This window comes from Kogia breviceps, chromosome 7, assembly GCF_026419965.1.
Source record: "Kogia breviceps isolate mKogBre1 chromosome 7, mKogBre1 haplotype 1, whole genome shotgun sequence".
Lineage (NCBI taxonomy): Eukaryota > Metazoa > Chordata > Mammalia > Artiodactyla > Physeteridae > Kogia > Kogia breviceps.
The window spans coordinates 8627914-8644156 of NC_081316.1; the positions used below are offsets into that span (position 1 = coordinate 8627914).

Sequence of the window (16243 nt, forward strand, 5' to 3'; positions counted from 1 at the left end):
CTCCTGGGAGAGGCCCTGCCTGGGGCCCAGCTCTGCTCTCACTTGTGCTCTGGGCATGCTGCCTTCCCTGTTTTTTCTTCAGCTTCCTTCTCTGTAAAATGGGAGCATGAACTGCTGCTGAGGGGGTCCTACCCCTGAGTCTACAGCGTGAGGGCTACCTTGAACTCTCTAGAGTCAAGGTTTGGCCGGCACTGCCCCCTGCTGGCCACATAGCTCACCTGATCAAAATGTACAGGACCCAAAGTGAGACGGGTCAGCCCCTCCTACTCCGCAAGGGACCTGAGGATTCAGGGTTGGCCGCAAATGGGGAGCGTCTTTTGGCACCACCTCTAGGACTGTCTCTGCGACTCCTCAGCCCTCGCCATAGCAGGAAGGGAAGGCATGACGGCGGCAGCAGCCAGGGTCTTGGAAGCTGCGCGCATGCCCCAGAGAAGGAAACTGAGGTGGAAGGGGTTGCCCCACGCTGCGCAGTCCGAAGCAATGGAGCTGTATTCCAGACTCAGCCTCCAGACCCTGGAGCCCACGCTTTCCACTCTAGTGAGGCCGCGACCCCCTAGTGGAAGGCACAGGAACCAGGAGTTGGTATGACAATGATGAGCGTGTGGCCCACACGAGAGCTGTCACCCTACCGCATTGCAGCCCCTTCATCTGTCACTTGAGGCCCGAGCTGTGATGTAGACCAGGGAATCTCCAAGGTCCCTGACAGCCTCAGCCTCCTGGGATTCTTACTCACCTGCGTAAATTCGGGATTCTGGGTCCCACCCGCGATATCATGACCTCTCTGCTGACTGCAGACCTGGAGGGGAGAGATGGCCCTGAAATCCAACACCCAGCACAGTGCCTTCTCAAAGAGAACACCCCTTGTATGTGTGTTGGTCCTCATGTGTAGGAAGCCATGCCTGTTGATGTCCTTTCTGGAACAGCAAGTTGGGATGGCATAAAGAAATAGGAATGCATGTTTATTTAAAGCATTAATCTAATTCTATCAGTCCCTTGCTTAAAAACCCATTAGGGGCCCTTTGTTATTTCCAACTTCTTTGTCTGGATTCTATTCACCCCCTCTCCAGACCCTCCCCCCAGATCTTCTGGTCTTGTTTCTCACCACTCCACCTCTGACACACACCCCTACACTCTGGACACCCTTAATACTTGCAGTTTCCAGATCTAGCTGTGCTCTGTCCGGCCTCTGTGCCTTTGCAGATGCTTTTCCCTCTTCTTGGAATGCCTCTCCCCTCATCTACGTCCTGCCCCATCCTTTATCTGGAATACTCCTATTTATACATCAGGACTCCAACTTCAGCTGCTCAGGGAGCTTTCTCTGGGCCCCGAGCCAGTTAATGCCTCCTTCGTCTGTGCTGTTGTTACCGCTCATTGAACAACTACGATCTGCCAGACATTACCTCCCGTCCTCATGGCAACCCACATGGGCTCACAGTCAGTGTAGGGTCAGCCTCCACCAAAAAGATGGCCCTGGCCTCAGAGGCCACAGGTGGCCCTCCTTCTCTGAGCTTAGAGGCTAAACGATGCTACTTGGCCACCATTCTCTTTTCTTAGGTCTACTTGACTTCTCTAAGCATGAGAACTTGCCTCTGCTCCTCTGGAATGTGCCTGGAACCCTGGGCCCAGATACTTCCTTAATGCTGCAGGGCAGACCCCCAGGCCCAGGGAGAGAGGGAGGTTGGACGGCATGGTGGGGACGGGCCCCCCGGGGCAGCTGACGGAGCGGGATCTGTCTCTTCCTCAGGCCCCGGGAGAGATGACTCAGCTGCCAGTGATCAAAGCAGAGCCTCAGGAGGTAAACCAGTTCCTCAAAGTGACACCTGGTAAGTGTGTCCTGAGAGGGACTCTTCCTCTCCAGTCTTGGGCAGACTGCATTCTTTACTCCCTTGGTCCAGCCCACCCATCTCCCTCAACACCTCCCATCTCTCCCCAGAATATTCTCTCCTCCCCACCCAGCCCATTCTCCGTCCCTCCAGTCCCCTTCTTACACAATCTACAGCTGTCATCACTATTATCAAGACCTTCTCACCCCTCCCATCATTCATTAATTGAAGTCCACTCTATAGCCATCAGTCCATCCATCCATCCATCCATCCATCCATCCATCCATCCATCTACTCATTTATCCATCTATCTGTCCATCCATCCATCTATTCATTTATCCATCCATCCATCCAACTAGAGTTCACTGGGCATCTCCTAGCCCCAAGAAGCTGGGGAAGCAGAGAGAGAAGACAGTCCCTGTACCCAAGTAGAGCACAGAGTCGTGTGAGCCACGGACAAACCACCAATTATACAGCAGTGTTATGGGTTAAAGATGGCAGATCCCCAGGAAGCCTTGAAAGCACACCCCCAGACCTGACAGGGGAGAAGAGAACAGAGGAAGCTTCTTGGATTGACCAGAAAGAGAAAGCGCTAACTGAATCTTGCCAATCCCACCTCATTGATTCATCAGACATTGATTAGGCATGTACTGTGCTTATTCAGGCCCTGGACTAAGTACCACAAGGTTTAGAAAGATGAATAAGGCCCAAATTTCACCCTCAAGTTGGTCCCAGCCTCTGAGAGAAGATCCAGAATTAACAGGAGGTAGAAAGGGACCAGTGTGAAAACACCTTACATTGTAGGGTGCCCTTCATTTCATAAAGCATGTTCCCATACATTAGCCCATTGCATCCTCCTGGCTCCATGCAAGGAGTCCTTTCACCCCCATTCAGCAGGGAAGTGAGGCTGAGAGAGGTTAAGTAAACATAACTGTAGGTTACACAGTTGTGGGGTGCAACAGTCGAGACTTGAACTCGGGTCTCTCTGAGTCCAAGTTCAGTGGTCTTTACAGTCTGGCATCCGTAATAGGCAAATGAGAGCCAAAGAAGGGAGAGGGGACCCCTGCAGGAGGCAGTCACGGGCCGAGCCCGGAAGGATGCACTGCTTTCTTCTGCCAGCGTCAGCCCGGCTCTGCGGTGCAGTCGGCCCCGGATTCCCGCACCTGGACTTAAATCTGGGCATTCTGTGCTGGCCTGGGAGCTCTCCCTGCAGCAAGGCTCTTGGTCCTCTTGGCTCTGCACAGGCCTCTTCCTGACCACCTGCAGAGCGTCAATCTTCCGGATGCTGTGGCCTCAGAGGCAGCACAGAAGGCATGCTGGGGAGAGCAGGGCTCCTGGTGGGTCTGCTGAAAGCCCAGAGCCTGCTGTCCTGTTACCCTGAGGTTGAACGTGGCCACCCTGGGGTTCTGCAGTGGGAAGAAAGGGACAGAGGCTGTGGCTGGCCCAGCCTGATCCCCATGGATCTTGCTATGGGCAGACTCCAGTCACCTCCTGGGCTCGCCAAGTTGGAGGCTCAAAGGTCCTGAGCCCTGTGAAGTCAGGGGTAGGGGGAGTACCCCAAGAATCAAGCCTCTGTTATATCCCCACCAAGGACCAGGCTGAAAGGAGCCAGGCTTCTGTGGAGTCAGAGATAGGGTGACAGTCAGGAATTGTCTTCTGGGACACCAGCTCGTCTTTCTGACATGGCAGAGGGGCTTCTGACGTTATAGCTGTCAAGGCCCCAGCAGCCAGTGCCACAGTCAGTCCGGGCTGTCCTAGGCCCATGTTATGCTGAACTCTGACTGCGCGACCAGAGCTGGGGCGCCACCCTGCTAACCTGGCTTCTCCTGCTCTCCCCAGAGGACCTGGTGCAGATGCCTCCGACGCCCCCCAGCAGCCATGGCAGCGACAGTGACGGCTCCCAGAGTCCCCGCTCTCTGCCCCCCTCCAGCCCCATCCGGCCCATGGCCCGCTCCTCCACAGCCATCTCCACCTCCCCGCTCCTCACTGCCCCTCACGTAAGCAGCTGGGGGTGGATTGACCCTATAGGGTCAAGGAACTGAGTGCCTGGGGGGCCCTAAGCCTGATCCCCGTCCCCATCAGAACTCAGAGAGGTGCCTGCCCGGCAGATGGGAGTGACAATCCTTTAATCGTGCCTTAGGGTAAATAGGAAACAGGTAGAGTCCAAGAGGCCTGCCGAACCCACACTATGGCAGAGCCAGGACTAGAACTTGACATTCCTCACCTTCAGGGGGACGGCCCAGGCTGCCCCCAAAGAGCACTGTTTGGAGAACAATGTTCAGGAGGCCCAGAATCCACTGGGATGGGTGTGGAACCTCCCAAGAGGCGGTAGGTGTCTGAGGTGGGTGCTGTTTAGGGGGCCCTGGACAAGTAAGCTTTGAGGCTGTGGGCTCCAGGATGGGATCTCAGGGCCACCCCACCCCCAGCAATATACTGAGGGCCAAACATGCCAGGCTTCCAGCAACGTCCTGAGCACTTGATACATGTTATTGGATTTAATTCAGATCTGCCCCTTTTTCAGATGAGGAGACTGAGGCTCAGTGAGTTGAGTGCCTTGCCCAGGTCATGCGAAGAGTAAATGGCAGAGCTGGAATTTGAATGCAGGGCTGTCTGGTTCCAAACTATCATGTCCCCCTTACCACAGAAATTACAGGGGACGTCGGGGCCACTGCTCCTGACGGAGGAGGAAAAGCGCACCCTGATCGCTGAGGGCTACCCCATCCCCACAAAACTCCCCCTCACCAAAGCTGAGGAGAAGGCATTAAAGAGGGTCCGGAGGAAAATCAAGAACAAGGTAAAGCGTGAGCCAGACCCCTGCCCCTGCCCTGGGGCTTCCCTGGCTTGGGGGGAGGGCTCTGCTCCCCTGGAGATGCCAGCCCTGAAGTCGGGGAGCCCCAGGAAGTGGATATGTGGTGCGGTAACTCCCGTTTGGGGGCTTCCCCCTCTAGATCTCGGCCCAGGAGAGCCGCCGTAAGAAGAAGGAGTACGTGGAGTGTCTAGAAAAGAAGTAAGAGGTCTTGGGCAGGTGGGCAGCTTGGGTGGCCTGGGCCCCACTCCCCAGCCTGGCCTGCTCCCCCCAGCCCTCTCTCACAGGGGCACAGGGACTAGGATGCTGGTGGGCAGGGCCAAGGGGGCAGCAGTGAGTCTGGGGGCTGCCCCTGAGCCCGTGCCTGCTCGGCCCCCGCAGGGTGGAGACCTTTACATCCGAGAACAACGAACTGTGGAAGAAGGTGGAGACCCTGGAGAATGCCAACAGGTGGGTGGTGCCACCTGTGTCCCCCCGGCCCCTGCCCTTCTGCAGCCAGTGCCTGGCTATGGCATAGCTCTGGGAGGCAGGAGAAAGGAGAGGTCACTGAGTTGGGGATGATGGGAACCCCAGAAACAGGGACTCTGCAGCCTAGGACCCTCAGTTTCCCATCTAGATACCAGACAGGGCTGGTAAGGTGCTTAAATGTGACGATACAGACCAGCACAGCAGCAGCAGCCCCTGGGAACTTGTGAGAAATGCTTCTTCTCAGGCCTCACGCCAGGCCTGTTGAATCAGGAACTCCAGGGGGAGGGTTCAATGATCTGTGGTTTTGTTTTGTTTCGGTTTTTTGCGGTACGCGGGCCTCTCGCTGCTGTGGCCTCTCCCGTTGCGGAGCACAGGCTCCGGACGCGCAGGCTCGGCGGCCACGGCTCACGGGCCCAGCCGCTCCGCGGCACGTGGGATCTTCCCGGATCGGGGCACGAACCCGCGTCCCCTGCATCGGCAGGCGGACCCCCAACCACTGTGCCACCAGGGAAGCCCCTGATCTGTGTTTTAATAAGCCCTCCAGGTAATTCTGATGCACCCTAAAGTTAGAACCTACCGGTGTACACGCTTGCCACCCAAGGCGAGTTTCTCAGACCAGCAGCATTAGCATCACGTGTGGGCTTGTTAGAAATGCAGAATTTCAGGGGACATCCCTGGCGGTCCAGTGGTTAAGATTTCGCCTCCCAAGGCAGGGGGTGTGGGTTCGATATCTGTTCGGGGAGCTAAGAGCCCACATGCCTCGCGGCCAAAAAACCAAAACATAAAACAGAAGCAATATTGTAACAAATTCAATAAAGACTCTAAAAATGGTCCACATCAAAAAAATCTTTAAAAAAAAAAAAAAAGAAAGAAATGCAGAATTTCGGGACTCTCCCCAGACTTACTGAATCAGAATCTGCATTTCAACAATATCCTTGGGTGATTCACATGCACAGTTAAGCTTGAGAAACATTAGTATGGAACCCACAAAGGGCCTGGCATGCAGTAGCCACGTAAAGTCACAAGTCTGGGTGCCATTTTTGTGATCCTGGAAAAACTGTTACATACACCTCTCTGGGCGCCAGTTTCTCTGTCTAAATGGAGATGATAGAAGCAGTATCCCCCAGGATTCATGCGACCATGAGATGAGACCTAGCAAGTAAAGGGCCAGCACTGTCCTTGGCATTTGAGAATGTTCCATTGATGCTAGCTTTTCTCCTTCGTTTTTTCTTGTTATTATTCTGAATTCTTGATAGTGGCCAGCCATGAGCCCACAGGAGGTCTGTGGGAGTAATAATCGTTTGCTGGGAGTAATTGAAATAACAGACAACAGCTAGTATGTAGCAGGTACTCAACAGAAGGCTTTTTCCTTCTTTCCTTCCTTCTCGCCCAGCTTCTCCAGCGGGATCCAGCCACTCCCCTGAATGACCTGGAGAATGCCCCCCTGACTCAGGGATGGGGGGGCGGGAGCCCTCACCCCTCACCCCCTTCCTCTGGCCCAGATGCCTCCCTAGTCCCAAATAGGGCGAGGCCCTTGGAGCTGTTTCGCCACCTGCTGTACATTCTGGGAACTGCAGCCCCACCGACCGGCTGGGTGGAGGAAAGGGAGAATTAAACATTTGTTCACCAAGGGTGAGCTGGGCACCCTCTGTGGGTACCCAGAGGATTCCTCGCCTGGAGGGACCCAGTCCTTGCCCTCAGGGAGCGCACAGTTAGCGAATGAGACTGACATAGACATTCATAAATAAACGAAGTGTTACAGGGGCTGTGATAAAAGCAAAAACAGCAACAAAATTAACAAAACTGGTAGCTACCATTTCCTGGACACTTGCCCCTCACCATGTATGTACCAGGCAGCTGCCAGATGTATTCTTCGTATCAGCTCAAAGGGCCGTGGATGCAAAGGAGGGAGGGTCAATTTAGCTGTGGCTGGTTCAGGGTAAGAAAAAGAAAGTGGGGCTTCCCTGGCGGCGCAGTGGTTGAGAGTCCGCCTGCCAATGCAGGGGACACGGGTTCGTGCCCCGGTCCGGGAAGATCCCACGTGCCGCGGAGCGGCTGGGCCCGTGAGCCGTGGCCGCTGAGCCTGCGCGTCCGGAGCCTGTGCTCCGCAACGGGAGAGGCCACAACAGTGAGAGGCCCGCGTACCGAAAAAAAATTAAAAAAAGAAAAAGAAAGTGGCCTCAGCTGAGGTGGTCCAGGCTCGCCTCCAGCCCCCACCTTTGGCCAGGAGAGTCACAGGGCACCCCTGAGCCTCCATAGGGTGACCCAGCTGTTCACCATGAGGCAGGTGTCAGGTGCCCCAGCCGCACCACACAGGAGCCACGTGGGAGGTGACCTTTTCTGTCTTGACTGAAATGGGCACCTGGCGTGGAAGCCAAGTCTGGAGGCTGCCCAGCTCCTCCCCGGGAGAGCTCCCTGAGGCAGAGGTGCCTGCTGGGTCAGAACCTGCCGGGTGACCGCTGTGCCCTCCTCAGGACCCTGCTCCAGCAGCTGCAGAAACTCCAGACTCTGGTCACCAACAAGATCTCCAGACCTTACAAGATGGCTGCCACCCAGACTGGGACCTGCCTCATGGTAGGTTCTTTTCCCTCACCGCAGGGCCACGAGAGGACAGGTCTTCCCCAGGATGGCTTTCTATGGGGAGGTGGGGCCGCGGAGCTTCGAGAGCCTGGCCGTATTGTGGGCGGTGTCACCAGAGTACACCATCCTAGTACCTGGTGCACTGGCTCCAGCAGACCCCAGCCTCTTTCCCCAAGTCCACGGAACCTTCCAGAACATGACCTTCCCTGACCAGTTCTAACACGGTGTGGATGCGTAGTGACTCCCGTGAACTCAGCTAGAGGATGGCAGGGCAGGTCCCGTGGGGAGACAGCTTCTGCAGGCCCGGTGGAGTAGAGTGATGGGCCTGGGGGCATGCGGGGAAGTACAGACCCGGTTCTTTCTGGAACGGCGGGTGGGTGCCTAGGCTGTGGCTCAGGTCTCTGCTAGCCCCTCTTCCACATTTCCTGGAGCTGGACGACCTGTTGCCTCTTGGCTAATCACTCCCCAGGCCCTCCAAGGTCCTCAAGCTCTCAGGTGGCAAAGCCCCGGTAGAGGCAGGGGTTCGTTTGGGCTCTGTGACTCTTAACCTCCTCCTGCTGGCCTGCCTTCCTGGGAATCCTGCTGGGAATCTGGTGTGAAGATACGTGCCCCTCCCTTGGCCCAGTCTCAGCCTCCTCCCACACCTACGCCCTCCTTCCCTTCCTGATTCCTCCACCCCATAGGGGATAACCACATTGGCCGATTCCCCCTCTTTTCTAGCCCTGCCTGGGGCGGCCCCCCTACGACGGGCTGAGGTGTCCCAACAGCCTCTACCTTCTCCTCCACCAGGTGCAGGAGGTGGTTGGCTCTGGGAGCAGCTTTCCTGGAAAATTCTTGAGCCTTTTGCCCCCATTGGCTCGGGCGCAGGGGGAGGATTGGGATGGCCGGGGTTGCAGCCCCTCCGCTCTGTCTCCACTACCAGGTGGCAGCCTTGTGCTTCGTCCTGGTGCTGGGCTCCCTCGTGCCCTGCCTCCCTGAGTTCTCCTCCGGCTCCCAGACTGTGAAGGAAGACCCCATGGCCACTGACAGCGTCTACACTGCCAGTCAGAGTGAGTGCTCTGAGCCAGGCTGCCTTCCCCCCACGCCAGCCCCAACTTCTGGGCAGAAGCCAGACACAAGAGAGGAGCCAGGTTTGGGGCTGGCGCCGCCTCATTCTACCTCCTCGTTTTGCAGATGGGGAAACTGAGGCCCCCAAAGGGTCCACGATGTGTTCAACGTTAGTTATAGAATTAGACTACAGTGAAGAGCCCCTGACTGCCAGCCCACCCAGGCGTGGCTTGCGGGGGTAGGTTTAGGGAATAACAGGAACGTTTCCACCCTAGCCCCCATGTATTATGGCACCAGTTGGTAGGGACATCTGCTGAGCACCATCAGTATTTTACGACTGGGAGAGCAAATCAGTTTCAGCTCCAGGGACATTTTCCATAAGACGGTGGTGGCTGCCTGAAGCACTGTGTTAAGAAGGACTCTGAGGCACCATTCAGGATCAACAGGATGGAGTGCCAGGATCCACTGGTAATGTCTGTCATGGGCAGAGGCGGGGTAGCGGTAGTGTGAGCTCAGATAGTTACCATCCCACTGGCTACTGTGAGGATTGTTAAGAGCATAGAGCTTCAGAGCCAGTCGTATCTGCCACTCACTAACTGCGTGACCTCAGGCATGTGTCTTAAGCACGCTAAATTTCAATTTCTTTATCTTGAGAATGAGAGTTACAAGTTCCACGCTTCCTGAGCACATTTGTTGTGAAGACTAAATGACGTGGTGCACAAAGGCCGTTAGCACAGTGCCTGGTACACAGCAGGCACCTACTACGTGAACACAATCGCTTCCTTTTTGACGAGCTCACAAGAGGAGAGAAAAGATACAACACACAGTGGCAAGGGGAGACCTGGTATAGGGTGCAGCAGAGAATAGTATGGGTTTCCAGAAGCAGAGGATACTTCAGATAGACCTGCGGAGGAACTTCCAGACAGTCCCTCGTCATTTACCAGGAGTGAGTTATCCAGCAGGGCAGGAGGAGGAAGAGGAAACGGATGGGAGGTCAGAGAGAGAGGAGCTGGGGACAGGTGAGTTTCAAGAAGGAGGGATACTTCAGGGAGGATGAGCTAAGCCTGCAGGGCCTTGAAGGGGAGGAAGCTGCGTGGGGAGGGTTAGGGGAAGAGGAAGCAGAGGCGGGGAGTGAAAACCACTCCCTGGACCAGAGCAGCCTGAGGAGAGAACAGGACAGTTACTAAGGGAGGTGGGTGGCAGGGATGTAAGGCCTTGAGAGCCACGTGTCCATTTTCCCAAGGCCTAAAGGGCCTATGTGTGTTGGGAGGTACAGGGAAACTTGGAGAGGAAGGAGTGGAAATTGGGGGGGGGGGGGCGGGGGCCTTAGGGAGAGAGAGAGGGAGTGTTGATGGACCAAACCAGAGTCAGAGGAGCCAGAGGAGTGAGGGAATGAATGAGCCCCTCCAAGTGAACGCAGTGGGTTTCAGGCCCAGTGTCCGCAGGGTGAAGAGGAGGAGATGACCTCTGGAGCAGGCTGGCTTACAGAGCTGGTGCACCGCACAGCTCCAGGGACTCCACTCACATAGACTGTGAGATCCGGGCCCTGAGAGTGAGAAGGGCGGTGGTGGGTCCTGGAGTCAGGCACACCTGGGTTTGCATCTCACCTCCGGTGCAGACTAGCCTGGGGCAGCGTGCCTGGCAACCTGGAGCCTCAATTACCTGTTCTGTGAAATGGAGCTAAAACTATCTCATTCCAAGAGTTTCTGTTAATGATTTGATATAGGTTAAAGGATGCCTACAATACCTGGCACGTGATAGATAGCCAAAAAAATGTGTTTTCTGTTTTGTTTTTTTTTTTCATTTCCCTGAAGGGCGAACTAGGGCCTAGAACGGGAAAAAGATTAATTCAACGTCTCACAGAAAGAGAGTGGTACAGTAGGATCAGAACCGAGGTCTCAGATGCCCCAGCCCAGCACCCTCTGCTTAGGAAGACCTAACTTTCTCTGAGTGCAGTTTCAGTCACTCTATTTAAACCTCACATCAACAGGTTAGCCCTCGTATTCCTATTTCACAGATGAGCAAACTGAGGCTCAGAAAGCTGAAAGCAAAGGCATGGCTTGCCTGCAGCCACACAGCTCAGAATTGCTAGAGCTGGGATTCAGATCCAGGCCCATAAGATTCCAGGGCCCAGGTCCTTAAACACCCGGCCCTGAACGTGGCCTGGATGGGGAGGGAGCCTCTTGGCACCGTGGCTCACCCTGATCTCCTTCTCCAGTGCCCTCCCGAAGCCTCCTGTTCTATGATGAGGGGCCAGGCTCTTGGGAGGATGGCCGCAGCTCCCTGCTGCCCGTGGAGCCCCCGGATGGCTGGGAGATCAAGCCCGGGGGGCCGGCGGAGCAGCGACCCCAGGACCACCTGCAGCATGACCACCTGGACAGCACCCACGAGACCAGCAAGTACCTGAGTGAGGCCTGGCCCAAGGACGTCGGTGGAAACAGCACCAGTCCTGACTTCTCCCACCCTAAGGAGTGGTTCCACGAGAGGTGGGCGGGTGACCCCTTCCCTTCCTGGGGTCCCAGGCTCCCCCCGCCCTCTGCCTGCCCCCTGTCCCCATGTCCTCAGCCACAGCCTCCCAAGGCCCCGTCCCTACCATGTCCAGATCCAGCTTGCAGAGGGGCGAGAGGGTCCTCCCTGGACAGAGTCACCCCTGACTTCTCTTCTCTCTCTAGGGATCTGGGCCCCAACACCACCATCAAACTCTCCTAGGCCGTGCCAAGACCCAGGACACAGGACGTACCCTCTGGCACTCAGAAGAGGGCTTGTCTTGCTCACTCACCCGGATCCGGCTATTACCCCTGCCCCCTGGGGTCCGTCTCCCCCCCCAGCCCACCTTTGCCCCGGATCTTGACTGGGGCCTCTCCTCTCCCCGCACATTTGGACTGTCCCCGTAGGCCAACTGCTCTGTTCTCACCACCACTTCACAGCCATCCGTCCTTCTCAGATAAACCACTCACTGGGTTACCTTTCTCATAACGACCAACAGGACCACTGCCTCCCTGCCCCAGCCCCACCACACACACACACACGCACACACACGCACACACACGCACACACACACACATCAACAGACCGACACACACACCCCACCCCTCCCCCCACTGTACAGAGACCAAGAACAGAAATTGTTTGTAAATAATGAACCTTATTTTTTATTATTGCCAATCCCTAAGATATTGTATTTTACAAGTCTCCCTCCGACCTGCACCCCTCCCTTGTTTTATATTTTATGAAGTTAGTGCGGGCTTTGCTGCTCCCTGGCCCAGGAAAGAGGGTCCCACCCACCCCTCACCTGGCCTCCCCCTGCCGCTGCCCAAGCCGCTGGGCCTTTTTAATTGCCAAACTGCTTCACCCATCAGCTCAGCACATGCTTTAAGAAGGCATAAGTAAAAAAAAAAAAAAGATGCAGCATCAATTCCTGACTTTGTGCCTTTCTTCAGTGGTTGGGCTGGGGGTGGGCGGGGGTGGGACTGAAGGATGAAGGAGTAAGAAGGGTAAGTTTATTTTACATTCTGACCGGAGGTGATTGGGGGTGAGGGGTTTGAGAAAGCATTTGCGTTGAGTTCCCTCTTCCAGCCAGGCGCAGGGTTCAACCTAGATGGTCAAAGAATTTGCAGCAATTCCCCCACCCCAAGGCTCCTCCAAGTACCTACGATTGCTGAGTATGGAAGCTGAAAGGCATATAAGCCACCAAGATGGCCTTTAGGGGGTGGGACCTGCAATAAGGAGCACCTAGGGTGGCCAGGGATGCACCAGGCACTGTACACGCCATACTCAGGTCTAAGACCTGCCAGTTTCTTGGTTCTTGTATCCTTTGCTTCAGCTGGATTGAAAGCACAGACTTCAGAGTAAGAACAGCTGCGTTTGGCTACTGGCGCTGCCACTTGCTAGCGACGTGCAGTGGGCAGAATTCCAGTATGACCCCAAGGTTCCTGCCCCCTGGCGTACACACCCTGTTTCATCCCTTCCCCTAAGGTCTAGAGGGGACCTGTGAATGTGAGGGGATGTCACTCCCATAATTAGGTGACCTTTTATTTTTTTGTTTGTTTGTTTTTGTTTTTGTTTTTGTTTTGCGGTACGCGGGCCTCTCACTGTTGTGGCCTCTTCCGTCGCGGAGCACAGGCTCCGGACGCGCAGGCTCAGCGGCCACGGCTCACGGGCCCAGCCGCTCCGTGGCACATGGAATCTTCCCGGACCGGGGCACGAACCCGCGTCCTCTGCATCGGCAGGCGGACTCTCAACCACTGCGCCACCAGGGAAGCCCTAGGTGACCTTTTATGGAAAAAGTAAAGGAATTTTGCAGGTGTAAGTAAGGTCCCAAATCAGTTGATTCTGAGTTAATTAAAAAGGAGGTTATCCTGGGTGGGCCTGACCTAATCAGGCGAGAGCCATTAAAAGAGGGACTGGGCCCTTCCTGAAGAGATAGTCTCCTGCTGGCCTTGAAGAAGCGAACAGCCATATTGTTGTGAACCACGTGGAGAGGGCGGCCTCTAGGCGCTGAAGGCCTCATGCTACGGTGGCAAGGCATTGGATTCCGCCAACAACCTGAGCAGCTTGGAAGAGGGCCTCAGCTCCATATGAGACCCCAGCCCAGCCAACACCTGGACTGCCACCTGGTGAGAGCCTGAGCACAGGACCCAGCTGAGCTGTACCCAGATCTGAGCCATGGACACTGAGATCATACATGTGTTGTTTTAAGCCATGTTTGTAGTACTTCGTTATGCAGTGTAGGAAACTAAGACACTACGTAACCTGAACCTCTCTGAGCCTCCACTTCTCCGTTTGTAAAAAGAGGATATAACTAAGATTCAGTACATGAGGCTGTTGTAGGGATTCAATGAGGTGAATCATATAAGGTGTTTAGAACAGGGCCCAACGTACACTGGCTCTGAGAAAGATTAGCTGTGCATTTAGAGGCAGTATCAATACAGTGAGCTAAGGGCCAAGCTAGGGGTGCTACTACAAGCACAGAGGAGGGTGCCTCACCCAGACGAGCAGTAAGGGCTTCCTGGAAGAGGTGACATGAAGGGCTGTTGGAAGTAGGCAGGAGAGAGAAAGGGGCATTCCAGAAAGAAACAGCCTGGGCTAAGGCCTCAAAGGTGGGAGAGAGAGCAGGAAAACTTCAAGAAAACCTCAAATAGTTCAGAACAGCCAGAAGGTAAAGGGCAAGGATACTGAGAACTGAGGCTGGATAGTGATCATGGCCCAAATCCAGAAGGGCCTTGAATGCCTTGCTCTGGCATTTGGACTTTATCATGCAGGCATGATACTTTCATACTCGGAAGAAGATACTTTCATACTTCGCTGGTGGTGGGATGGCACCTGGGCCAGCCACCCACCAGAGGAAAAGATGGACAAGACCACACAGAACTATGGAGCCTCAAAATTGACCTTCAAGGGACTTCCCTGGCGGTCCAGTGGTTAAGACTTTGCCTTCCAATGCAGGGGGTGAGGGTTCGATCCCTGGTTTGGGAGCTAGGATCCCACATGCCTCGCAGCCAAAAAAACAAAACATAAGACAAAAGCAGTACTGTAACAAATTCAATAAAGACTTTAAAAACGCTCCACATCAAAAAAAACCTTTAAAAAAAAAAGAAAAGAATTGGCCTTCAAGCCCCATCCTCTATCCTCCTCCTCCCACAGTCTCATCTTGACCACTTGATGGGGACCTCATTGCCTGCTGCTGGGCATCAGTTTTAACTGCTAGAATACGCAGGCCTTTGCAGCAAGGCCATTAAAGTCTGGGCTCTGGGCCAAAGCTATGATTATTATTAACAATAACTTTTAGCACACCCCCTTTCCTGATTGATTCATCCATTCTCTCTATTAGTCATTCAACAAACTGCCTTCAAAGGCCCCCCCAGGCTTGTGGAGGAGGCTGAGGAGTAAACCAGTCATCAGAGCCAGTGTGATGGAGGGGTGTACAAGACGCTAAGGAGATGCAGAAGAATGTCATGTAATTCAGATTCTGTGGGTCAGGGAGGGCAACTTGGACTGAGTCTTAAAGGATGGGTAGGAGTTGGCAAAGTATAGAAGGGGTTAGGGTGTTTGGGGTGGAGAAAGTGTCAGGTGCAGACACAGAGCCATGAAAAGCAGGGCCAGGACCGGGGTGAGGCAAGGGGGTGATTAGCGTGCAAAATTTAAGGAGGCACTTGTACAGCCCTGAGAGTGAGTACCTCCTTAAATTTGGCACCCTAGGAGCCCCAACTTGCTTCACCCTCATCCCGGCCCTGATAGAAAGTAGGGCCCTTGCAGGGATCTAAAGAAAGAACATTTTATCCTGAAGGTGATAGAGAGCCGCTGAATATTTTTAAGCTGGAGCGTGAGACAATCAGATTTGCCTGTCCTGGGGCTCTGCAGGGGGTATGGCAAAGATGAGATAGATTCCGGAGATAATTAGAAGGAATTATCAACAGGCTTTGACATTAAATTGGCTGTGGGGTGCACGAGGGAGGGTGGAGCCCGGCATGACATTTAGGTGTCTGACTTGGAGGCCACGGTGGTGGTGGATGAGACCTTTCGCTGAGACGGGGAATGCAGGAGGAAGAGCAGGTTTGGAGAGAAGAAGAATTCGTTTTACCGCGTCTTGCATTTGAGCTGCCTGTAGAATGTTTACATTAGCATGCAAGTCTAGGGCTTGGCAGAAAGGGATCCCAGGCACGTCAGAAAATTGTCAGCATCCAAGTGGTATGTTAAAGTCTTGGGTCTGCATAAAGTGAAGAGAGATTTAGGGCAGGACTCCAGGGAAGCTGGACATTAAGAGACAGTGGAGGAAGAGGAGCGAACAAGAAGGCTGAAAAGGAATGGTCGGAGAGGGGAGAAAAACCAGGAGAGGTGAGCGCCCCAGAAACTGATGGAGAGAGCTTCCAGGAACCGTGCTCACAAGTGTCAGATGCTACGTGAGAGGCTGGAAAAGGTGAGAAGACAACGTGTCTATTTGCTTTGATAATGAGGAGGTCACCAGTGGCCGTGGCTGGAGCTGTGTAGGGAAGAACTGGAGCGGAAGTGAGACCCGGGTGGGAGTGAGGACAGGTGGGTCGGATGTGAAGACTGGGGTAGACGGGGGATGTAGTGAACACTTAGCACGGAGGGTGGCAACTAGAGCGGGGATGTAGGTGAGATCGAGAGCAAGTTGGGGCTGCTCTTTTAGATGGGGGAGAGTTGACCATGCTTATTTCTAGAAGACAAAGACCCAATAGAGAGGGAAGATGATGGATGATGGGGTGGGTGGGGGAGGGGAAGGGATCCAGGGAGCAGGTCGAAGGATCCACTTAAAAAAAATAATAATTTTAACATTGTTTTAATCACGTAACATAGCTGTTTCAAACAGGAAGTTTTAAGACAGTTGAATACAGCAAAGTGAAAGATCACTCTATCAGGATAGCCACCATGAATAAACTCCTTACTATGTGGATTTGAATTCCACTGAAAGTTTGGCACTAGACTGAACAGTGGTCTAAGCCAAAATTTTCTCTTTAGTGTTTAAAAGCCTTGTTAAGTTTTTCTTCAGATTTAAGGG

At 54.3% G+C, this 16243-nt stretch overlaps 1 protein-coding gene across 1 annotated transcript in view; it reads left to right on the forward strand.

Annotated features, from left to right (window-relative positions):
* CREB3L1 (cAMP responsive element binding protein 3 like 1) overlaps positions 1-12139 on the forward strand; it is a 36265-nt gene extending 24126 nt beyond the window's left edge. Inside the window, exons 4-12 of the mRNA XM_059068438.2 lie at positions 1745-1823; positions 3663-3820; positions 4468-4617; positions 4772-4830; positions 5011-5079; positions 7572-7671; positions 8600-8726; positions 10943-11210; positions 11397-12139. Coding sequence (XP_058924421.1) covers positions 1745-1823; positions 3663-3820; positions 4468-4617; positions 4772-4830; positions 5011-5079; positions 7572-7671; positions 8600-8726; positions 10943-11210; positions 11397-11433 — 1047 coding nt within the window. The 3' untranslated portion in view covers positions 11434-12139. The remainder of the gene's footprint in view (positions 1-1744; positions 1824-3662; positions 3821-4467; positions 4618-4771; positions 4831-5010; positions 5080-7571; positions 7672-8599; positions 8727-10942; positions 11211-11396) is intronic.
* The last annotated feature ends 4104 nt before the right edge of the window (positions 12140-16243 follow it).